This window comes from Ovis aries, chromosome 24 (assembly GCF_016772045.2).
Source record: "Ovis aries strain OAR_USU_Benz2616 breed Rambouillet chromosome 24, ARS-UI_Ramb_v3.0, whole genome shotgun sequence".
In the NCBI taxonomy this organism is placed as follows: Eukaryota; Metazoa; Chordata; class Mammalia; order Artiodactyla; family Bovidae; genus Ovis; species Ovis aries.
Genome location: NC_056077.1, coordinates 35,468,661 through 35,484,935, shown reverse-complemented (window position 1 = coordinate 35,484,935; position 16,275 = coordinate 35,468,661). Strand labels below are relative to the sequence as shown.

Genomic DNA, 16,275 nt, shown 5'->3' with positions numbered 1-16,275 from the left:
AGATGTATTTCTGGAGTATTACACAGGTCATATATATTTCACTTTATTTTGGTTCAAACCCTGGGGATCGACACGATAATTAGATTGAGAACATCTGCACCAAATCCAAACCGTTTCCCTGATCCTTCCTTGAGCCTTCCCCACCGGAGGGATTTTTTTTTTTAACCCCTGCACATTTTATTTGTCTAGTCACCTTTAGGGCAATTCCGAGGTCTCGCCTGTCTGCCACCGCACAAATGGGAGGGAAAGGCAGACGTATCCTCAAGTGTGGGATACGAGAAATCTTTAGATGTGGCATTTCGTCGGGACAGAGTCGCCAGAGGTGGCCATGCCGTTTCCCGCCAGGGGCCTGGCTCTGGGACAGGGCGTGGCCAGGCGCGGGGCGCGCGGGTGGGCACGTGCGCAGGGACCCGAGGACGTGAGTGTCGGGGCGCCGCTGCCCTCTACCGGGCGGCGCGGTCGGAGCTGCAGCGCGGACGCCGGCTGACCGCGAGCGGGCTCGGGCGCCCCACACCGGGGCGGCCCTCGGCGTCCTGGGGTCGACAGTGCCCAGCCTGGCGCGGCGTCACTGCATCTGGGGCCGAGGCTCCCGACGCCCGCGCTCTCCCGCCCACCTGCTTCCTGCCCTTGCCGCTGCTCAAAGCTGCGGCCGAGACGCCCAGGGAACACCCCCCCCCCGCCCCCACCTTGCAGACCTCGGGAGTCCTGCGTTGTTGAAACTGACGCTCGTGGTCGCCAGTACCAGACTTGGGGGCGCGTGTGTTCTCCAATTCCTGGGGACTTTCATTTCCAGTCCCTTCATTCAAAAATGCAGAGTTCACTCCAACGATCAGCGTTAAAACTTTCGAACTCAGTTGAAAAGCAATTATATCCCACTTACATGTTTTATTTTGTATTCCCTACAGATTTTATTTACATATAATTTTCAAGATTAAGGAATTTGGGGATTTGTTTTAACTAATTACACGTTAAATGAAGTGGGAGAGTAAAAGAACTATTCCTACTGGAAACTCAAACTCACACGTGTGTGTAATCAATTAAAGATGACGATCATAAAACTTGTGCTTTTTGCCAGGTTTCTGCGAAGAAAGAAATCAAAAGAGAATTGACTTTGGGGTTTTAGCATCCCTGTAAGCCGGGGACCATGCTTTTCCTTGTAAGTGTACCCACACTTTCCAAGTTTTTGCACCCAAACCGATGTGTCTGAACCACAGGAAGTTTCTGGGGCTGTTTCGCTGAAGCGGTGCGGGGGGATACAGAACTGGGCTCCAAAACTTTTCCTGTAGTGGCCCAAGCTGGCACAGCTGGGGTTAGGTGGGGGCCATTGGGGCCCCTGGCCACCGGGGGTGAGGTGCGGCGCGGCTACCGCGCGGCCACTATGCGGGACTCTGACGGGTGCAGTGACACAGGGGGTCACTGCTGCCTTCTCCGGCTCCGGTGCCCCCCAATGTGAAACGCTATTCCCGGCTGACTCGGTCTCTGAATCCGGCTGGGGCGCAGCGAAGAGGGGTGTGCGGCCGCCGACGGCCCGCACGCCTCGTACCCGCCCCGCGGCCGTGGGCCCGGATCGCGCGGGGTCGGGGCTTGGGCAGGTGGTCGCGGCGGCTCCGCGCGCTCAGCGCCCCGCAGGAGGGCGATCGCAAAGCGGCGCAGGGCCGGCACTCGCCAGACCAAACGGCCGCCGGCTCCCTGCCCAGGGTCCAGGAGGGGCTGCGCGGAGTCGGCGACTGCGACCCCCGCCCCACCCTGCCAGCCCCACCCCCGGCGCGCCCGAAAACCGCCCCAGGTGAGCCGGGCTCGGGGGGCCTCCTGCTGGGGGCCCGGGGGCGCCCCCCTCCCGTCGCCCTCCAGCGCCCCCTCGGGGCCGGGCCGGCGGCCTTCGCCACCGCCCCGCCGGGGCCGGGGTCTCGGGAGGGGCGGGGGTCGCCGGCCGGCCGGCGGGTGCCGCGGGGGAGCGGGCAGGGGCCGCGCGCGCGCGCGCGCGCGAGGGGCCCGGCGGCGGCGGCCCGCCGCGCCCTCGGGCTCCGGCTCCGGCTCCGGCTCGGGCTCGCCATGGCTGCGGCGGCGCCGTGAGGAGGAGTCCGCGTGCTCCGTGGCGGCGGCGGCGGCCGGCTCCAGGCCGGGTTTTGGCGCCGCCCGCCTGCTGCCTCCTGGCGGCTCCTGAACTCCAGCCCCCTCTCTATCAGCCTCTCACTCCGTCTCAATATGTCTCAAGATGGCGGCCAATGTGGGATCGATGTTTCAATATTGGAAGCGCTTTGATTTACAGCAGCTGCAGGTCAGGCTTCTCCTCGCTCGGCCTCTCGCCCGGGGGTGGGGGCTGCGGGCGGTCGCGGCCTCCCCCCGGGACCCCGGGCCGCCCGGCCGCCGGGGGGCCGCGGCGGCGGGGAGGAGGGGGGTGCCGGGGGAACGCGGGGCCGAGTCGGGGACAAGTCCCTCTCGCTCCCCGGCCCCCATTGATAACTCGCTTGATCAGAAATTGATCCTCTTTGTTCAATTCATCGATCAGCCCAAGATGGCGCCGGGAGCCGCCGCCGCCGCCACCGCTGCCCCCGGTGTCGGCCCCCACCCCGGGGCGCCCCCCCCCCCGGCCCTGCGCCGCCGCCGCCGCGGGACCCGGGGAGGGGGCGGCCCCGGCGGCCCGCGGGGCGCGCGCGCGAGCCGGGGGAGCGGGCGGCTGGCTGGCGGGCGGGCGGGCGGCGGCGGCGGACGCTGTGCCGGGAGGGGGCTGCGGCCCGGCGGCGGCGGCGGCGGCGCCCGGCCGCGCGCCCCGCGCCCCCCGGCCCGCCGTATTCCCGGGGAAAGTTTGTGGGGAGTTGCTGTGGGGGTGAAGCGCCTGCCTCTCCAGGAGGAGCCGCCGGCGCGGCGGAGCTGGGGCTGGTGGCGCTGTGGTGCCGCCGGCTCGGGGGAGGGTCAGAGCGGCCACCGGCGGCGGCGGCGGCGCGGCCCGGCTCGGCTCCGGCCAGGCGGGCGGGTGGCCCGGCGGGCGTCCGCGCTCCCCGGGCCCCGGCCGGCTGGGGCCCCGGCCGCCGCCGCCCCCCGCCCCCCACCCCGGGCTGTCAGCGGGCCGGGACCGCGCCGCTGCTCCCGCGCCCGACCTGGGGCTCCCTCTGCGTGGACCCCGGGGTTTGTTTACGTCCGGGCGGGCGCCCGGGGGGCCACCCGCAGACCCCGCAGCCGCCCCGCTCTTTTGTGTGCCTGCACGAGCGGCGCGGACCGGCCCCTCAGCGGCCGGGGACCCGGGTAGGGGCGCTCGGGGAAACTTGCGGGAGGCAGCGGGTGCCCGGCACGCGGACCCCGGGGGTCGGGGTGACCCGGGGGCGCGGGTGCGGGCGCCGGAGGAGGACTGCAACTTTCCCCGAGCGCAGGCCCGTCTCTGCGCCTGGGTGCGCGGTTTGTCGCGGCCCAGGGCGCTTGCTCCCGCTTCCTATCCGGGCGGCCTTCGCCCCGCGCCCGGGGCTTCCCGCGGCTGACAGTGACCCATCAGCTCCTCTCGGACCCTTTCCTCCGAGGTCCTGCCCTCCCAGCAGGGTCCGCGGCGGCGGTGGCGGGTGGAGGGGGGTGGGTGGGCAATGGAGAGCGCGGCGGGTCCGCTCCGAAATGCCTACCCAGATCGTGTTCTCGAAAGCAAATCCCCGGGTGTCCCACTGGACAGCGGTGTGCCGGGCCGCGGTCCACGCACCCAACCCCAGGCGCTGAGGGGGGATCGTGCTGGGGCTCCCCATCTGTCTCCCGAGCCACAGCCGTGCCCAGGGGCCGCGTTCCTGCCTGCCACCCCCCACCCAGGGGAGCAGCGCGCCCTCGGGGTCCGCCTGGGACCTGCCAGCTCCGCGCTGGCGGCTCCTGGACAGCCCCGGGACTCTGCCAGGTGGATGTTGTGCGTAGCCGGAGCCAAGTTGAAGGTGAGCGGCGTGTGGGCCAGAAGCTCGGCGAGCGCTGGCGGTGGGGGTTGGAGAGGTGTTTGCGGCTTAGAGGGGCCCAGGGCGCCCAGGCGCTCCGGTTTGGGGAGGGTCCCTCAGCGTCCCTGTGGGACAGCTATTGCTCTCAGCTCTAAGGTGTGCTTGAAGGTAAACTTGGCCGAACTTTCCTAACCCGGAGCACTGGTGATAGTGACCTGCAGTACTTTTAGGAGGAAAGGAAATGAACTCCAGATGCAGACTTGCATGAAATGCAGCGGATTGGATTAAAACGTATGTAAACGGAGTCTGACAACTTTAATTGTATATGCTTGTTTTCTGCTCTTGCCTGCGTAGTAAGAGCGATAAAGTAGACTGACGGCCGTTATGAAATTTCTTCACATTTCTCACTTAACTAGGAAGAAGACTATGTGAAATATGTATTTCCGATAAGATTAAAACTTAAAGGAGTTTGAGTGTTTATTGACTAAAATAGATTATTCCGAAGTGTCTATTGTGTAAATTAGATTCCTGAATGTAATGAACACAGCCGAATGGCATTTTTGATAAATTGGTCTACCCTGTTTTAGTAAAAATAGCTCTCTTTTACCATAATTTAATTCCCGAGCTTACTATAAAACCCGTTGTGGAGTTTTAGGAGACAAACCTTAAATTTTTTTTTTCCCCTTGTCTTCCTAAATGTGACATTCCAGTCTAATACCAAGGTAGTTTCTTCCTTAAGTATCCTGGCAAAAACTGCTTGGGAGATGGATTCGGTTTCTCCAGAGTTATTAGATTTTATGACTTCTTTGATTCCCCCCCCACCCCACCCACTCCTTGATGATTAGTTACATCTTCAGTGTAGTACTTGGTGGGGGGCTGCATTTAGGCGTGTAACTTTAATGAAAAGTTTCCCTGTCAGTTCATGTGCAAGAACTTTCCGATGTTGGTGTTGAATTAAAAAAATTCTTCATCTGAGCTTCATTCTTTTTACTGAGCAGCCTGCTGGTTTTTGGTGATGGATGGAAGATTTGGTCTTAGACGGTTTTCGATTGCCACTTCATCGCCTGTTTGAAAACCTTCAGTTGCCTATGGGATGCCCAGGTTCTAGAAGGTGAAAGTGGTTCTGTCTTTGGGCCCTGAAGAGGCCTTTTGAGTTGATATCTGGTTTAGTGTCATCTCTGTTCCCACAGACAGTAAGTGAGCCAGTGCATCTGCAGTTTGAGAAGAGAGAATTCATTAGTTTCAGACTCCTCTCATCTTTCCAGAACCCCTTATCCCGAGCTCAGGTTGCCTGCGGAGCCAAGTGAGGGTGGTGGTATTGCTACCTGAGGGTAAAGAGACTGGGTCCCTGAGGGTCCAATTGGGAGCCCCTCGCTTGACACAAGGACCTGGGGCTGAGCCCTCCTGGGCCCTCTGCTCGGTCTGCCTTGAAGCTGCCTTGGGACGTGGAGTGAGTGCCCAGGAAGAGTTTCTGCAGACTGAGCTCTATTTTGTTTCCTTTTTAGTCCCAAAGTCTTGTGGTATGGGAGTTTCAGGGCTCTGGCCTTGCTAAGACTAGTTGGACAAGTTTTTTATCCTATCCCAGACTTGTAAAAACCAGGCTTTTTTTTTTTTTTTTTAAGTAAGAAAAACACCATTGTATAAATTTGCCTTTTAAATACACGTTTGGAAAGAGGACACTTTCTAAAACAAGCTCATGTAACTCTGTATGTTAGGGTAGCTTTTTGCCAGTGCCTGGCTTCATTTTGGAGCATTATTCCTACATGGTGACTAGTCTTTCCCTTTAAGGAACCTCTGCAGAAGTAACCTTTAAACGTTTTCCTCTTTTTTTTTTTTCAAAATAAGAAAGCAATTTCATTTTTGCTGCAAGTCCATTTTCTGGTTGCTTTTATTTTGTTTTCTCTTGTTAGGGAAGTGTGTAGGTTACCAGCCATCCAGGACGCTTCTCCAAATGAAGTATATTATTTTGATTACAATTTGTATCTCATCTAGGACCGTTTAAAATAAAGAGTAAACAAATGGGGGATGAGGTTCCACACAGCTGCTGCCTTTGTTTTTTTGGTTCTCTTAATAATATCAGTGTTTTAGAGATTGTGTGTGGGAAGGGGTCATTATCAGTTGATTAAAGTTTCTTTCCCCCCTCTATGAAACTATGCATAGGTTTTTTGGGGGGGGCAGTGGGAGAGTTGTATGTTTGCTTGCTTTTTTAAGAAAGTGTAAGTCAGGGAAGAGGTTAAGTTATGCAGCACTTCTTGCAGTGGTGGGTCCATAGAGGCCCCCTTCTCCCTTTTCCCCCAGTTTCATCCGTCTTGCCTGTAGTTAGCGACATGAGAAAGTGGGGAAGGGACAGATTGCCCGTCCTCAGGAATAACTCTCCTAATCAATCCACTGAGCTGACCTTAAAAATGCTGTCTGGTGAGTCAGTTGAGCCCAAGACCTTTAGTGAATGTTGCAAAAGTCCTCTGCCCTGTTGTATGTAATTCAAACAAACCCACCAGGGTTTGCTTGGGGCGGGATGTGGCGGGGCGGGGTGGGGTGGGGGTGGGGGAAGGTAGGCTGGGTGGGGGCATAAGGGGTCCCTGTTCAGAAGCACCGGGCTGTACCTTGGGACCCCGCAACCTTGCATCTACCTGGAGCAGTCAGTAGTCTAAATTCCTCCTGAGGCAGGGATCACATCCTAAGAGAAAAACCAAGGCTCCTGGTAGAAAAATCATGTGTGTTTCAGCTCATCTGTAAAAGCACAAGGAACATCCACAGTGAAATGAAAGGAGGACAAAATCGTTGAAGGAAAAGTTGTACATTTTTTAAAAAGGGAAATCCATCGTGTGAAAAATCGTGCAAGGGCTAGGCCGGATTCCTACCTGTGCTTCCCTATTTTTTCAGTGCACATGATTGGCCTCATGTCAGTTTCACCGATTTAGAAGACAGATGTATCTGATGGACTGTATAACACAGCGATAACAAGAAGTTTCTATAAACATTAAATATATAGGATCTTGTATTTTTAGAAATTATTAAAAAACCCATTTTAATGTATTATATACATTATATAACATAAACATCTGTATATGTATATATACATGAAGTAGCTTTCCCTATGAAAGGTCTGATTTTTACAAGTAATTGTCAAAGACCGAAATTCGTGTATTTCATCCTGTTGTTTTGTCTGAAGCCCTTGCGTTATGGCTGCAGACAGATAGTTTTGGTTTCAGCTGAAATTCCCCTGCCTCTGATTGTTTAAACCAGACCCTTAATCTTATTTTAACATACTTAAAATGTTCAAAAAACCCGGAAGAATTGTTTTGTATAAGTAGCAAGTGAATGTAGTTTAAACACTCAAGCAATTCTGGTATCTAATTGAAAACAGGTGGAATTCTTGGAATCCTGTGTTTGAATCTTATTATAGCAAAGCACAGAGACACTTCTTACGTATGGCCATTCATTTTGTCCAAGGCTTTTGAAGAGGGGCTCTGTGACCTCTCCGTGTGCCCCACTGCAGTTTTTACCTGGATGTTCTGTTGTGCTGGGCGCTTTAGGGACTGGATGCCCGTGTGTGCTTGGGCACTGAGAGAGCTGTGTGAGGGTTGATCATGGAGTGAAAAGGGAACTTTAATGGCATAATTAGACAAGCGATTTGATGCGTGTTATACAACTAATAATGGCACAGAAATTGTGAATCCATTTGTGATTTCTGATTTAATAAACATTTGTTGACATGAGCATTTGGGTACATTTTGTTACACCCCGATAAAGATTTAGAATAAATTAACTTTCCCTAAGCACATCTAGAGATGTAACCTTAAATAGCAACAAAACCAAACAAAAAGCCAGGTTAAGGGGATATGTCAATAACATGTCACGGTGGGGCCCTCTAGATTATCCCAGTCATTTCTCCTCTTTTACTTTTCCCAAACCGGCTGATAGCCTTGGTTTCGTTGTATGTTTAAGAGCCAAGTTTCAGTTGGTGTTTAGGTGCTGATTTGTATTGACCTGTTGGTTCCGTCAAAGTCTTGGATTTCCTGAGGTGTAGTCAGTCCTACTTTTCAGCTGTGTTCTGAGAAAGTTGGTGGAGGAGAAGCGTCTCGAGCTGGGCTGAAGGTGTTCCGGCAGGGGCTACCTGGGATTGAGGGGGGACCTGTGGCATTGCCCTCATTAGTGCCATGGCTTGAAGCCATGGCTTTCAGACACCTGGCCTAATGCATCTGGGCTGTGACTTTAAAAACTGTGTGTGCTACCCTGTTCATTTAATGCGACACAGTTAAAGAAACATAATGAGGGCGAACAGCTCTTCCTGAAAGACATCTAATTTGTTACAGAACCCATCAAGAACCTTTCCTTTGAAAAGTAAACAACTCTCTAATAAAAATAATTCTAATTCTTGCTATAATTAAATTCTGATAGGGTGATGTTAATGCGCAAAATAAATGTTGTCAGTTTTCCTCATTTGAGTCTACAGACTTTTCTTTACTGCAGGAGGCCCCAGGGCGGGCAGGCAAGTGGCAGAAATTTTGTGTTTATTAGAGCCCTGGGCCAGGGGCAGCCCCGGGGAAGTTCTTCAGATGTGACTGGTCAGATGCCTGTGCAAGAGGTCTCCCCCCCACCCAGTTCTTAGGAACACCACCAGGGGACAGGTAACTGGAAAGCACTGGGGATGGGAGTATTCAATCCTTCCAAGAATTTACCCAGCACTGCAGAGCGGCTGGAAGAATATAGCCAGGTAGGAGACTGACATGAAACTAACTAGATTCCACTTCCTCCTCTGAGGCACTTGTGAAGTTGGGAAAGGTGGGTGATCCCACCTTTTATAAAACACGAGAGGCCACGGTCAGGGCTACAGGACCTTCCTTGTGGCCGATTCAGCCAGCTGACAGTTGAAATCCTGGACGCTTCTGACTGTGATTTATGAAGTTCATGTCGGAAGAAATTACCAGAGCTTGCTCAGAAGCTTGTTCTTTCTTAGCATTGACCCGAGTATACCTGCATGGGGCCTGTTTTCTTAAAGACATCATTCTCTTTGACTGTGTTTATCTAATAAGTTAAAGCAGTTAACTTTTTTTCTTTAAGTTATGCATAGTTGAGGTGTCTTGAGTTTGGTTAAGGGAAAAACAAATTGACAAATTAGCTCTTTCTTAAGTGAACGTTGCGAAATTGTGAGAAATAGAATGCCATTCTTACTGTCATTAAAATTTTATTTGGGTGTTGACAGCTTTTTGCTAAATGTAAGACGTTCAGATCCTGTCCACCCAGCTGTAAAACAAAAAAAGAAAATACCTAAAAACCAACCCACCCAGTTCAAAAGCTTCTTTTCCAATTTCCCCCTAAGAGCGAGGTAGTCTGTTTCTAACATTGGGTCTTTCCTCCAAATGAATTGTTAGTATTTTGTTTTCTAGCATAGTTTTATATTTTAAGCATCTTGGTTCTGTTGTTATTTTGGACCTGCAAGGGTCTTTGGTTTGTTGCCACCGCCCCTTGGGGTTTTAGAGGAGCAATCTCTGCTTAGATCAAAATAGTTTGACGTAAAGCTAGTAAGTGACACCAGAGGTGAATCCTTGTCTTGAAGATGCAGACAGAAGCAAGGCCTGTGGGCTGTTGGCAGAGGAAGAGCCAATTCGGAGCCGCCCTCAACCTGGGCGCTGCCAGCCCCGAGCGCCTCCTGTCACCCTACCTGCCACTTCTTGTCCCTCCTCCGAGCTCGTGCCCCGCCAAGCCTGTCCCCTCCTTCGTTGTGACAACTTTTCTTTTTTTTTTTTTTGGTTTAAAGTATTTGTGGAACTCCATTATTTTGAGATTCTTGGAAGAAAGATACTATGTAAATGAAAATTAAAAATAAAATTCTTGCTGGAGGGAGTTGTACATTTAATTTTTTGATTAGGTTTGGAAAAGACATTTTTTTCCCCCTCACCCTGAAAGTAAGAACATTCTGTTGCTCCTATCACCATTTTTGCTTCATTCTGAAAGGTGCGGCAGATAATGGTGAAGCATGTCCTTTATTTTCTGTTTTTCCCCACGATAGTTGACCTAGAACTTGAACCCACGCAGCTCTGTGTACAGTGAATTATTTCTGTTTCACATTGCTCTGCTGTGCCCTCGCCGAGTGTGTAGGTAGCAGCTGCCCATGGAATGCAGACCTTTCAAAGGGGAGAAGATCTGGGGTCACCAGTGTGCAGAAATTACAACTGACATTGTATGTAGACCTGCAAGTAAAATTCCATCCTCCCTTCCTGTTCACACAGCAGAGGTGTTGTAAGCTGTACCCTTTTGAAACAGAAAGCTCGAGAACAGGAGCGGTCATGTAAACCAGTGGAGAAACCTTAATTTACTGGGATTGCTTCATTTCACTTGTACCTCAGCTTGTCGTTATATAACACTCTGTGCTGTCACACCACGCAGCCAAGTAGGAGACAAGGTCAGGTTTGGAGTCGTGCTTCTGCTCCCTAGGCATGCGTGGGACCCAGGAGCCAGACAGGAAGCCCAGGCTGCTGCCAAGACGCCCTGTCCAGGTGCCCTGGGCCACCAGGGCCCTCACCGTCATGGGCAGGCACAGAGGATCGGTGCGGTGGCCAGGGCCTGCCAAGCCCTTCCCTCACGAGCAGTGTGACGTGTAGTCAGGAAGTTGTCACCTGGAGCTTGCTAACCCTGGGGATGGGGGGGGTGGGGCACACGGGCTTCCCCCCGCCATCCCCCCTCCCACCCTCACAGCTCCTCAGCCCCAGCACCCTAATTTGTCAGCGTTGACGTAGAATTGGAAGAGGAAGGATATTGCTGTTATGGTTGAATGTCATTGTCAAGAGAAGTAAGGAATGGTTTGCTATTGTTTTACATTGCTCTGTGTTGGTATGTAATTATGCTGTCATTTTAATACACACTGATACTTTAATACATCTTGTGTGTGTGTATGAAGTTAGTTTTGGGGGGGTAGTTGTGTGTGAGAGCCAAATCTTCCTAACACACAAGAGCTGGGAGTATTAGCCTTTACCAATGCAGTTTCAGAACTGCCTGTCTGAAACAGGTCGTAGTCATTATAGGCGCGACAGCCAGATGAACCTTCCCCAGTCATTGCTTCCATCATCTCACGTCTCTCCTTAAACACCCGGGGTGGCTCCCGCTGGCACAGGATGGAGACCACACTCCTCAACAGTCAGAGTTCCTGAAGGGTGTCTGTACATCGCCTACACCTTTTCCCCGCTGTGGAAGGATCCTCGGGTTGGTGCTCCATGGAGGGGACCTCCCCCTCCTCTCCCTGCACTTCGGGGTACCCAGCCTGGTTTATGCACCTCTTTTTCATCTTAGCCAATGCCACAGAGGGAGCTCCCTTGTGCACCCGGCACTGTGATGCAGGGCGGGAGAGCCAGTAGCCCAGATGCGCAGAGGGGCCGGGTGGCTGGAATGTGGCTGTGATGGTGCGTACCTGTGGGATGGTAGAGGGCGGCAGAGGACGGGCCTGCGGGGGGTGGGTGGGCAGGGAAAGCGTCTGGAGCGGGAGAGGCTAAGCTTGAGCCGAGTTCTGTGCAGAGGGGGTAGCTGGTGGTCTCTGAATGCCCTCCTTCGCTGTCTCTGATGGACCCCACGTAACACCCTCTCAGCTTCTGACCACCCTTCCCAGGTGCCCGCCTTAGGCCTTCAGTGCACCCACTGAATACCCTGCGCTCTGGTGCGCACCCGCCCCAACTCGGGGCTCCCAGTGAGTCCTGTTGCAGGAGAACTTTGGGCTTCTCTTAGCAGGCAGACCTGTGTATTCCTGATTTGAGGTTCACTCAGCTGGTTGATTTCAGAACTGCAAATGGAAGTCGTCTTCTGATTGTGAAAGGTAGGCAGGGTACATTCAAATGGCTGTGTTTTGAAAGCTACTGATAGGTACACAGGGCTAGCGCATGTATTTCTTTTTGTTTGTTTTATTGCCATGTATTAAAGTCCTCCTTTGCCAAGTGACATATAGGTTGGTTAAGATACACATAATCGTATTTGTGGCACATAATGCAAAAAGTTCACATTTTTAAAAATAGAATTGGGCAGAACAATTCTTTGACAGAGAATTATTCTCCAACTTTGCCCACAGCCTGAATGGGAGGAAACTTCCCCACATGAACCGGGGGAAAGTCGGTATTGTAAGGATCAGAACCCCACCAACACAAGCAACACGAAGGCTTGGGGGTCAGTGCTGGAGAAACGTCTCGGGAGTGCTTGGCACCCCGGAAGCTGGCCTGTGAGTGTGGGCGCAGCTTGACCGAGTAGCTCCCTTTCAGAGCAGTGGCCTTCACAGCCTGCGTGCTTTCTCTGCTTCTTCATTTACAAAGTACCTAGGGTATTTCTGTAGGGGTGACGTCACCGTCTGGCTGCATGAATATTTGCATGGATTTGGGGAAGTGAGGGCTGCCAGGCCTTTGCTGAGCGGGGGTGCGAAAGGAGCCACTGTCCCTGGGGTCCAGACTGGGTGGCTGATTGGAGGTGGGGGGCAGGGCCTGGCATCCACGAGGAAGAGGTAGACGTGCTCCTTTGCTGGGCTACGGGCACCGGAGGGAATGGCGGGGGTAGGGGGTGTGGGGAATTCAGGGGCTGAGCCCCTGGCAGAAGGAGGGGTGAAATGCAGTGGAGAGGTTTTGGTGTTGAAGCCTAGAAGATGGGTTGAAACCCGGGGTTTGAAGCACCTGGAGGATTTGTCTGCGTTTTGGTTGGTGCCTACGAGTTTGCCATCATTTGTGGCGGGGAGGGCTGAAGAGTTCATCTTAGCGTGGGGATCCCCCCTCCCACCTTGTGTTGTAACTTCGTCAGTTCTGGAGCTGGGACTGCCGCGGGGCTTCAGGAAAAGGCAGAGAGGAGAAGGAAAGCATTGCGGGGAGTGCTGGCTTCCTCACGTTGTAGCTGGTTTTGTGTCTGCTGGTGACAAGGCACATGCTTTAAAGACATTTGTACGTGTAGATAGATGCACACCCACCGTGTGTGCTTAGTCGCTCAGTTGTGTCCCACTCTTTGCGACCCCGTGGACCGTAGCCCACCAGGCTCCCTCCGCCCGTGGGATTCCCCCGGCAAGACTAGAGGAGGGGGCTCCCTGGGGCTGCCTTCCTCCTGCCTTCCCTCTCCCCATCACCCCGGCCGTCCCCGAGAATGGCTTTCCCCTAAAGGAGGGTCGTCATGATGAGGCTGCCAGGGGATCAGAAGGGGTTCCCTGTCCACAGGGTGCCCAGGTTGAGCTTGGGGGTGGGTGAGTCCCTTCACTTGAGCAGCTGAGCACTGGACAGAGCCTGTGTGGTGGGCGTGGAAGCCCAGTGGACAGACGCCTCTCCAGCCGAGGCCTCGCTGGATCCGAGACACTTCCTCGAGCCTCCCCTGCTGCGAGACTTCAGAGTCAGTGCACAGTGGAGCTCCAGAGAGAAGGACTGTCTGACAGATAATCCTTCCCCAGGAGGTGAGCACTCAGGTTGGCAAACTGTATCTGATGGTTGGGGTGCAGTTACAGCATTGGGCTGAACACAACCCTCCCTGTGTCACCTGCTACCCTCAACGTCCCATCGGTGCATAAAGCAGATTGGTGGGAAGGGTTGGGGGGAATTGGAAGGCAAGAGAGATGCCCAGTGGTGGGGCCTGGGGTGTGGGTTGTGGGGTGTGTGAGGGAACTGGCGCAGGCAAGGCCTTGCCCTGTCCAGTGGGCAGTCCAGCCGTGAGTGCTGGGCTGAGGAAGCGTCTCTGACCAGGACTGTTCTCTGACACCCCTGGCTTGATGCTGGTACAGGGGGGCCATTTGCTATCAGATGCTAATATTTGTGTTCAACCTCGTGACGGCCAGGATGAAACTCCCTCCTTTCTCAGTCCCTGGGAGCCCAGTCGACTTAGCCCCTGTTGTGATACTGGACTTGAATCCACTCGTATCACCGAAAAGCACCCACGACACAGGGATTTGTTCCCAGTTGCCCATGAAGGTGTGGTGCTGGGCCATGCTCACTAAGGGCAGCTCTGTAAGGGTCCTCAGGAGGACCTCCCTCTCTCGAGAAGGCGCCTCGCCAGATGACGCTCCTTATTTTCCTCGAGGAGTCATCTTGGAACAGCTGAGTGTTTAGGTTCCTCTGAACTCAGATGATTTTTTGTTTTTGCATGCCGGCTTGTTTTATAATGAAGTTGTACACTTAGTAAGAAAACACGCACAAGGGTGCGCTGCTCTCGAAAATAACACAGCAGGTTTGAATGAGGTGATTTGCAGTCTTGTTTGTTTCGGGGAACGAGCCATTTTTCTCCATAGAGTGTTGGGACCCTTCATTCATTCGTTTATTGAGCGGGTCTCCCTGGTGCCTGATGTTGGCCCTGGATCCTGGTCAAGCCCCTGGGGTACCAAGAGGAATGAGCCCCTGGTCCCGCTGGTCCAAACCGCAGGACACACTGGGCCCCCTGCAGATGTCAGCCTATAGGGGTTGGGGGTGTCTGATGTGTGTGGAGGGCAGGACAGGGGTCTGGAAAGATGGGACGTGGTGTTCCACTGACCCACCTCCTCCCCTGGTGGCCAGGCGCTGCTGTAGCACAGCCTTCCAGTGTCCACAGCAGCAGGATGGCCCTGCCCTCAAGGGACTTATGATCTAGCAGAGGAGACGGAAAGTAAACACGGGAGGAATAAGTGCATTACAGCGTGGGAGTGCCCGGGGCCTGGGCCCAGACATCTCGGTGCAGAGTCCCGCTGAGTCACTTCTGTGTTCTGAGGGCCCCCTGAGAGAGGCTGCTTCTTAAATGCAAGAAGGACCATTCAGAACTCAGATTTGTGTTCAGGAGGATCCAGAATGCAAGGGGAAGGGATGGTGAAGGATGGAGCCAGGAGGGTGGGGAGTCATGGTCCAGAACGAGATGGGGAGGGACTGGGCGGGGAGAGAAGGTGCCAGGCTGCGTGCCGGCAGGCGCCAGGCCCTGGTGTGACCCGGGAGGCCACTGGGGTCGTGGTAGCCATGGCAGAGATGGGCTGAGCGAGTGGCATTCAGAGACAGGGGAGGCCTCAGCAGAGGGGACTGAGGCCGGGCCAGGGCAGGGCGGGGAGCAGCGCGTGGAGGGAGGAGAGGTCTTCTGTGTCAGCTGGGGCCCGGCTCTGGTCCCCCCCAGAGGAGGCCTGTGCGTACAGCCGCCGGGCTGGGTCCCAGAGGTTTATTAAAAGCAGGTGGGGTGCCAGGCGCTGTACTTGAGCGTTGGGTGTGACTCAGACAGGCATGGAGTCAGCCTGGAGTTTCTTTATTCATCCCTATTTGCTTTTTGTCAGTAATCCTTTGTAATTCCCCAGTTTCATGATGTAATTTTAATGGAATTTAACTTGAACACTTCAAAATTATGTAATTAATTACGTTCGGCTTCAATTACAATGACTAATTACAGTGTGATACCTGGTGGCAAGTCAGGTATGTCCTGGTGGGGGGTTCGTGCCTGCCAGCTATTAGGATGGCCACTGTCTGTCACCAGTGGGTATGGCTGCCCCCCCCACCCTCCCCCAGGAGCAGCTCTGGGACCTGTGAGGTGTGTGATGGGGAACGGGGGTGTGTGCAAGGGGTGGGGGCATGGTGGTGGTGATGGGCATGGGGGCCTGTTGTAGGGCACAAAGGTTTGAACTTGTTTGCAGGTAGAAGAGCAGGACTCTCGCTAGGAAAGAGTTTGGAGGACGCGGGCGGGGAGCCAGGGTCCTGCCGTGGGATTCCTCTGTTCACTCCGGGATATGGGAGGGAGGCTGCACTGAAATCACTGTGAACACGGCCTCAAGAACGGGTAAGACGGCTCAGGGAGGAAGGAAGAGGTTCCACGAACTACGAGGGGTGAAAGAGGAGGTTGAGAGCCAGAGCCTTGTTTAGAAATGTTGCTCTGGGAATTACTCCCAGGCGGCCAGTGCGCGGGCCTCCGGGAGCAGCCAGTGCACCTCAGACCCCAGGATGGAGCCTTGTGTTCGTGGGCTTCCTCTCTGCATGTGGTGGTGGTTATATTTTGTGTCAGGAGGAGGGGGTCTGGCTGAGAAATCTTTATGCCAAGTGGCTGTTGCCTCTGAAGTGAGGCCCTGCCTTCTCCCTCTGGGGTCGGCAGCCCTTCCTGAGCTGACTGTTGGGGGAATTCGTGCTCATAGGAGGGCGGCCCCCACTTTGCCCTGGTCCCCGTGCAGCCTCATGCCCTGACCTCCCTCCCTCCAGGGAAGCTTCTGGAACAGACTTTGAACAGCCGTGTCCGCGGGAGGCATCCGGTGGCCAGTGCCACGTTTCTTCTAGATGCCTGTTATCTATTTGAGAGGCTCAGGGCATCTTTTCAAGAGCCCATTCTTAACATCTGAGACTAGGGAGGTTTTCCTGACACTCGCCTGTGAGTTTTCCTTCATTTCCCATGGGGTGTGCAGAGTGGACTATTGCTGGCCAAGGAAGCTGGTCTCAGAAGC

The 16,275-nt window shown here is 54.3% G+C and overlaps 1 protein-coding gene across 5 annotated transcripts in view; it reads left to right on the top strand.

The window, feature by feature from the left end:
• The first annotated feature begins 2,192 nt into the window (after positions 1–2,192).
• The window catches only part of CUX1 (cut like homeobox 1), a 350,788-nt gene continuing 336,705 nt past the window's right edge, over positions 2,193–16,275 (top strand). For 3 of the 5 annotated variants that reach the window (XM_012104509.4, XM_004020987.5, XM_012104502.5), the window contains exon 1: positions 2,193–2,278. In XM_012104509.4, coding sequence (XP_011959899.2) covers positions 2,216–2,278 — 63 coding nt within the window. In that variant the 5' untranslated portion in view covers positions 2,193–2,215. Of the gene's footprint in view, positions 2,279–3,557; positions 3,903–16,275 lie in introns of those variants that run through there. The other 2 variants (XM_027961700.3, XM_012104506.4) reach the window with 1 other exon arrangement.